At 40.1% G+C, this 8,180-nt stretch overlaps 1 protein-coding gene across 21 annotated transcripts in view; it reads left to right on the top strand.

Annotated features, from left to right (window-relative positions):
- Positions 1 to 7,781, top strand: part of ZBTB20 (zinc finger and BTB domain containing 20) — a 396,848-nt gene extending 389,067 nt beyond the window's left edge. For all 21 annotated transcript variants that reach the window (XM_025051370.1, XM_025051352.1, XM_025051329.1 and 18 more), the window contains one exon: positions 6,991 to 7,781. In XM_025051370.1, coding sequence (XP_024907138.1) covers positions 6,991 to 7,412 — 422 coding nt within the window. In that variant the 3' untranslated portion in view covers positions 7,413 to 7,781. The remainder of the gene's footprint in view (positions 1 to 6,990) is intronic.
- Positions 7,782 to 8,180: the final 399 nt, after the last annotated feature.

Genomic DNA, 8,180 nt, shown 5'->3' with positions numbered 1-8,180 from the left:
TTTCGTCTCTTCTAGGAGCTTTCAAACTCACAATACCGTAGTTTTATAAAAGTTGTGAGGAATGAAACCAACAGTTAAAGACATATTTGAATACAAGAGAATTAGAGAAGAAACAAAAATAACACAAATTATCCTGTCACAGCAAAGCAGAACTTCTCTGTGCATCCTTCCAAGAGAAAAAAAAAAACAAGAGTCAAGGGGATGGGAGTGGAAAGGAAAGACAGGGGACATGTAAGGATGAGCCTTGGTGTCAGTGTAGATGTGAAAGATAAGCAATAGGGGAGATTCAAAGATAATCTTGGAGTGATGGTTCTGGAAGTGTGATCCCCATGCCAGCAGCATGCAAATTCTCAGGCCCAGCCCAGTCTCTGAATCAGAGACACTGGGGATGGAACTCAGGGACCCATGTTTTAATAAGCCCTGATTCACACTAGGTCGGGAATCGTGTCCCTAGATGACCTAGGTGATTAGGAGGAGGATGACATCAGGTGCTTTTGTTACAAAACATTGTTCTCTAAAATTCCACTCATAAGAATCTATGTGTTTGGGGAAAGTGAACCAGAGTTATGTAAAACAGCTGGATTTTTTAGTGGATAAACTATATTAAACCTATGAGAGGTGAGCTAAGTATCTCAAACCGCACAGGTACCATGGCAAATGTACCCCTTCTGGCACTTAACAGGACTGATTTATATTATCATTATACCTTCCCATTAGAATGTAAACTCTGTGAGAACAGAAACAGTTTTTTATACAGTTATATGTAATTTATATATATAATACACATAAATATGTATCTTATGCTCCAAATATACCCAGCATAATACCTTACACATAATAAACATTCAACAAATATTGATTAATGAATGAACTGAATCTTTCTCTAATGACATCTAATCACTTCCAAACTGAAAAATGGTCTGTTTCCACAGAGTGGTTTATTTACTATATGATATAGCTCCATAGAAATAATGCAAAAATGCTTTGCACATTTATATATTAAGTACTTTCTCCAAGAATATGAACATGTTTCAGATACTGCATTCTGCTTGTTCTCACCTTGCTCTATAATCTATATAATAAAATCACACCCATAATAGTAAGACTGACCAGAATGGCATTTGGGGTATTTATTTACCGCCAGGCATAAGGCTTTCAAACTTAGCAAACGAAACCAAAGTATGCCCAATTAAATTTGCATTTTAGATAAACAGTAAGTATTTTTTAGTTTAAGTATGTCTCTTGCAATATTTGTGACATACTAAAAAAATTATTATTTATCAGAAATTAAGATTTCACTGGGTGTCATTTATTTTATCTGGCAATGCTATCCAGGTGGAATTTTCTTTTAGGACTGAATCTTAGGACTTTTTGCTTTAAAATCTGTAGATGAATATAGGTTACCATATGTAGTTGCTTAAAAAATATTTGTTGAGTGAGTAAGTGAATGAATGTTCAAAAATGTGGGCATGCTTTCCAGGAGAATTTAATTCAAGGGACTTATACATAAATTCATTATTTTCTCAGCAAGACTTGAATTTCTTTTTCTTTCATTCATTTTCTTTTTTTACTTGCTGGTGAATATATTGTATCCGGGTTCTCACTTGTGTTTTCTTCACCAACAAATGGTAGATGTTTGGGCCTTTTTCTGAATCATATTATCAACGGCTCATTCAGTGTTTTTTAGCTCATTAGTGTCCTCTGCACATATGGTAATTTTGTTTGTTACTTTGAGAAACTCAGCTATTTTCGCCATGAATTTGATATAAATAGGTAAAGCAATAATAGTGACATAACAGTGTCATCAATAGAGTAATAATAGTGAGACCAAGATAGTATGATAATTCTCAGATAGAGGTTGTGTTATTAATTATATCAAGCCAGTGGAGTAATGAATAAGTTTTGAAGTAAGAAAGCCTTGGTTTTACCACTTTCTAACTGAATGATCTTAGGTAAATTCTGTAATCAACCTGAGCCTCAGATTTTTGCCACATAAGAGATATAAATCTTAATAGTACTTACTTTACATAGTCGCACTGAGAACCAAAAAATATAATTTATATAAAAGCGCTTAACCGTAAATGCTATAAAATTATCGAACCATTTAGGAACATATATGTTATGTGTTACAGCAGCATCACACATTTGCAGCATAATCCAGAGAGCAGGAAATTGTTTACAGGGGAAAGAGGAAATAATCTGCCAGGGCTGGAGTCATATTCTCAGCTAGTGTTGACTTACTGAGTGACCTTCAAGATGTTACCACTCTTTTCTAATGGAGATACTGTCTTCTGGGGATGTTAACATCTACTCCACTCACAGCATCGTAAGAAAAGTAATGTGGATGAACTACCCTGAGATCTTCAAAATTCTGCTTAATAGCAAAATATTTTAGTTGTCACTGAAACCACAGATTTTTGTGAATGCAATGTGCTTATTGGGATAAGCAGTACCCCCTAGACAGCCTCATAGTCCAAGCTGGCACCAGGACCGCACTGTGGAACTGGAGAGGAAGGCTGGCAGGCGGTTACACCACCCGTATCTCAGGTGTGCAGGCCCTTCTCCAACTAGAATTCTCTGGTGGAGAGCAAACCCTGCAGCCAGTGAAAGCTCTGTATGATTTCATCTGAGCACTCTCCCCTTGTTATCACTGAATCTTTCCCATTTTCTGTTCCAATCTTGGTTTTCCCCATTTGGAGGACCTGCGATTTCAAGGACCCTTTCTGCTTTCTTTGCCAGCAGTCACCTTCCCCAGACCATACCCCTGTCTTCCTTCTGCCACCTGCTCTCACCACACACTCAGTCTTGGTTTCTGACCCCTCACTGCACTCACCTGCATAGGGTGTCGTGCTAGAGCAGATGGTGGAGAAGAATGGAAAAAATGTGGGAACACTACTTCAGAAACACCTCCTGGTAACATCAGTCACTGTCTTTTCTGCAGCCCAGAAGAAGCCTGGTTAGAATGAGAAAGGATCAGCAGGATAAATGGGTTCTTCCTGAGCCCCCAATACAGCGATCACTCTTCAGAATTGGGGCGGCTTAGCCCATTAGGATATCTTTTACTTAAACTTTGGGCAGAATGTCTACATCTATTAACCTAACGGTATCTTTCTCCCTCTCTCTCTCTCTCTCTCTCTTTTTTCCCACTTGTCAGTCATGGTAGAGTAAGTGTCAGTGCTAGTCCATGAGGAGTTGAAAAAACAGCTCTTTAGAGAGCACACATCAAAAAATGGAGAAAAGTATATGCCTTCACTACTCTCCCACCCTTGGAATAGTAAAGGACACTGCCTCCCCCCCGATTTCTCCACTTGCTGTCTGGTTTCTTCATCTCCAGAGCTCAGTTGTTGCTCGCTAAGAACTCTTCTGTTTATGCCGTTTGCTGGCGTTCTATTCATGGTACCACTTCTTTCCATTAGCATGGGTAACTGAGAGTACACTATACCCTTAACTGTGAATTACATAGCTGCAATATAAACACTTGCTTTATTGATTATCTGAAACAATTGTTTTTAATCTTGAGTTGGCTTCCCCATGCCATGCAAGTTATATCTCAGTTGGTTTCACTTATTGTCAGTTTCTTTGTGCCAAAGGGAACAGTGGAATTTTTCTTAAAATGGTCACATACTCTATGCTATGTGCTTTATGTCTTTAATTTTCCAAATACCTTCACAAGACAGGTACTTTACTGTATTATTCTCAAGTTACAGATAAAGAAACTGAGGCTTAGAGAGGCTAAGTAACATACCCAAGTCACTCAGCCAAGGAAATGGAATTCATATCCGACTCCTGCATCTGGATAGGCCCCAAATGGATCATTTTAAAGCAAAGGAGCTTATAGGAGCTTCTCCCGCACATTATAATTCTAGTGTCTGTTTTGTACTTTGTGTTTTGTACTTTGAGTCTAATGAATCGGACTTGCCATTTGTGGCCATAGGCTCAGACCTGAAAATCCATCCACTACCATTAATCTTAATTTTACATTTCTCCACATTGAGAGCAGCAGTCAGCAAACTACGTCAGTTCCATGTATAATGCTGAAAGCCCTTTGGGGATCGCTATAAGTAACATGCAGGAAAATAACTGGAAAGAAAAAACATTAACATTTCTACTGAGTGATATTGTTTCAAATCCAAACATATAGAAATGAAAGTTGTGGACACCTGACTGCTCTGAAAATATACTCCATTTAGTAAGACAGTTCCTGAAATGCCTATGTTCTACCAACACAGCACCTTAATAATTCTGGAGAGCACTCTCCTTTAAGGACCTCTCAAGTGCTTTGCAAACACTTTTTCTCATTAACTATCATACCATTTCTCTGTGGCAGGGAAGGGAACAGGATACCTAGCCCTATTTAAAATGTGGGTCTGCTGATGCATTGAGTCATTTAAGCAGGTTGCCCTCAGGTCATGCACTAACAAGCTGGACTAGAACCCTCAGGGGTTAGAGGCTGTGGTGGGCAGAAGGCCCCTAAATCTTCAAAGGACCATAACAAGTGCTTGATTCAGCTCCTCACTTACAGAAGGGGAAACAAACCCAGAAACATGAAAATAGTTAGAAAGCCCAGGGTCACACAGATAATTAACTGCCAAACCAACACTACCTGCATACGAACAACATACAGATCTATGGTATGGAGGGAAAGATGACAACTGTGAAGAATCAATTTATCGTCAGATTAGAAGGGTGTGAAAATAAAAAGCCTTCATTAGTGACCTTGCCTAGAGGAAAAACACACTAAAGGAAGGTGAAAGTTTCAAACAGCAAGAGCATTTTAACATAAACAAAGTTTCAACTTCTAGCAGCCAAAATACCATCTGGTACTTAAGAAGGCACGCTTCCCTCCCGTTAAAGGTGACAGGTGGACATGTTTTAAAAGATAGTTGGCCGGCCTGCCATAGCCTCTAGAAAATGTACTAAAGGCACAGGGATGGCAAAGACCAGCTTGAGTTCCAAACGTGTTTACAGATGACAGAAATGTTTCAACTAAAAATAACATGCGTGACTGTCTGTCCTAGGGAATCTCTCGTCTCAAAAAATGTACCTACATAAACACCATGCATAAGCTGAACTCTTCATTTAGGAATGAGGCTTCCCGAAATTCCCTCATTTGAGTCTAAAGTGAAATGTTTCCCTTCTAATCCTGTGATCCTATACATCATACTGTCCCATCAGTGAGAATGAGGGAGAGGAAATCACAAGAGTTGAGAGGAGCATGAGACAGACCAAAATTTTTGAATGACTAAAGGTAAAAGAGGTCAAAGATCAGTGAAATTAAGAAATATGTAGAGGAATTCCTGAACAAAACAGCCATTTTTTACAATCATGCTCTCAGAATATATCCTTTTATGCTTACGAACACAATGAAAAAGCTTTCTGATGAGATAAAGTTTCATAAAACAGATCACAAACATAAAGCACTAACACTGAGCCTGGCATATAAGAAGCACGCAATACGTGGTGAGTGTTTTCTTCGCCATTATTACCCTGACACATCTCTTCTGTTTCATAATGGAAATAGGTCCAGGCACATATCTTAATTGGAAGTTAACTCAAATTCAAGAAGCATAGTCCAAATGTTGAAATGTTCCCCTAGATAGCTTCAAAGGCTTTGAGCTTTAGGCTGGGTTACGGATGAGTACATAGAAGGACCTTCTCTTGGGTGATCAGAAGTGAGGTGGGCGAAATGGAAACACCTTAAGGTAGTTCATTCATCTCACCTGTCAAGCCCAGAGCTGAGAACAGACAGCACCACAACAACAAAAAAAGTCTCTGTTTATCCAAAGAGATGTCACAGGCCTATGGACGTTACTTATAGAAGAACACCTCATGGGGTCATTCAGTGACAATATTTATATTTACCTTACTATTTTTAACAAGCTTAGTCATTTGGTTTCTAAGTCAACAGCAAACCAAAGCAGTAAACTGAGGAGAAAGAAGAGTTTCAGCCAACAGACTGAGAGCAAAGAAGGAGAAAACAATTTTTTAAATTGACCCAAAAGTTCAAAAAAGCGTATGGAACCATTTAATGGCCAGGGGTGAGAGAGAGGATAGTGCTGTAATAAGAATACCATACAAGTATTCCCACACAACTCTTGGTGGTCTGCAAAGTGATTTCATATGTTTTTCTTGTTTTTGTTTTTGTTTTATGTCAACATCAGCACAGTGAGGTATGTAGGACTGTATACCTCAGAGGCATTGGAGCCTGTGTATTAGAGCCTGGATTTGAACAGGACCATTTGATTCTGATCGTCACGTTGTCCACTACCTACTCAACCTCCATGCCAGACAAGGCTGATCTGCAGCTCAGTGCAGTCAAGACAGAATAACTGATTAACTCTTAAAATTGCATTTTAGAAAGATTTCTCTAAAACAGATAAAATTGAAAGTGTAGCTCTTCAGAATGACTTATTCCCGTGTTGGCCAATATTTTCCAAACCTAAAATCAAGGCACGAGTGTAGTTACTAGATAGAATACTGGAGATGGAGAGTGTCTCCAAAGAGCCAAGCTGTGTGACGACCATCCTTAGTCCCCGAAGATTCTAGAGGACCCCGTGTCTCCGAGGATCTTTCCCCTCTCTTATTGCTTTTGTTTGTTTGATGAAGTTCATGAGAAACACGTAATGTAATCCCCTAATAATGACACTGAAAATGATCCCCTTAAAGCAGCCCTCCCTTTTCTCCACAGGATGATCTTTGAAGACTTAGTGGGGAATATCTTGTAGCTTTCCAAGAGAGCCATTTTCTGACACAGGGCAACAGAAAACTCTAAACTGTCCAGGCATCATCTTAAAGCAAGGTTTCTCAGAACATGAGAGGCCAGGAAGGACTGGATCTTTCCAATCAAGAGAGACCCATTAACGAATCAGACTTTATTTTTTTTTAATTTCTTTGTTTTTGTTTTTTGTCGTCCTGTTTTTTTGTCTCTCATTCTCCCTCCCTTGCTATGTCTCGCTCTGTCCCGCCTGCTGTCTCTTCCCACATCAACAGGTGAGAAGCCCCACCAATGCAGCATCTGTTGGCGCTCCTTCTCCTTAAAGGATTACCTTATCAAGCACATGGTGACACACACAGGAGTGAGGGCGTACCAGTGTAGTATCTGCAACAAGCGCTTCACTCAGAAGAGCTCTCTCAACGTGCACATGCGCCTCCACCGGGGGGAGAAGTCCTATGAGTGCTACATCTGCAAAAAGAAGTTCTCCCACAAGACCCTCCTGGAGCGACACGTGGCCCTGCACAGTGCCAGCAACGGGACCCCTCCCGCGGGCACACCCCCAGGAGCCCGAGCTGGTCCCCCAGGAGTGGTGGCCTGCACGGAGGGGACCACTTACGTCTGCTCCGTCTGTCCAGCAAAGTTTGACCAAATCGAGCAGTTCAACGACCACATGAGGATGCATGTGTCTGACGGATAAGTAGTATCTTTCTCTCTTTCTTATGAACAAAACAACAAAAAAAGAAACAAAAAAAAAAAAAGCTATGGCACTAGAATTTTAAAAAATGTTTTGGTTTCGTTTTTAATTTCTGTTTTTGTTTTTGTTTAGTTTCATTTTGTACTACATGAAGAACTGTTTTTTGCCTGCTGGTACATTACATTTCCGGAGGCCTGGGTGAATAGTAGTTTTCCCAGCCTCCCTCGGATGGTGGCCTTAAGGCCTGGTAGTGCTTCAAGAGGTCCACTGGTTGGATCTCTAGCTACTGGCCTCTAAATACAACCCTTCTTTACAAAAAAAAAAATCTTTAAAAAAAAAAGTAAAAAAAAAAAAAACAAACTTTTTTTTTCACTTGTGAAGAGCACTACAAAAAAATATATAACAAAATCTAAAAGGCCTACTGTCTTTAAGTACACCGCTTGCAGTGTTTCAGTGGACATTTTCACAATTCTGGCCGCTTGGACTTCACAGTAACCAGTTAAAACTGTGGAATATGACTTCTGGTTGAAAAACCAGAGGAAAGGCCCTGCTGTTTTCCACCTACCATGTTGTCTGATTTCATAAAAGGGCTGTGGGGGTGGGAAGGGGCAGTGGGTTTGGTGGTGTGGCAAAGGCAAATGGCACGCTTCTCCCCCAGATCTGCTTGGGTCCACACACCCTGGCCCACCTCCTCCATGCCCCCCCTGTCAGCAGAAGCCAGGAAGATTTGGACAAGCATCAAGCAACAGTGGCTATCGTATTTATTCAGTG

Source organism: Pteropus alecto, unplaced genomic scaffold (assembly GCF_000325575.1).
Source record: "Pteropus alecto unplaced genomic scaffold, ASM32557v1 scaffold270, whole genome shotgun sequence".
Lineage (NCBI taxonomy): Eukaryota > Metazoa > Chordata > Mammalia > Chiroptera > Pteropodidae > Pteropus > Pteropus alecto.
Note: the sequence above shows the minus strand (reverse complement) of the source record. Positions and strands in the feature narration are given on the sequence as shown.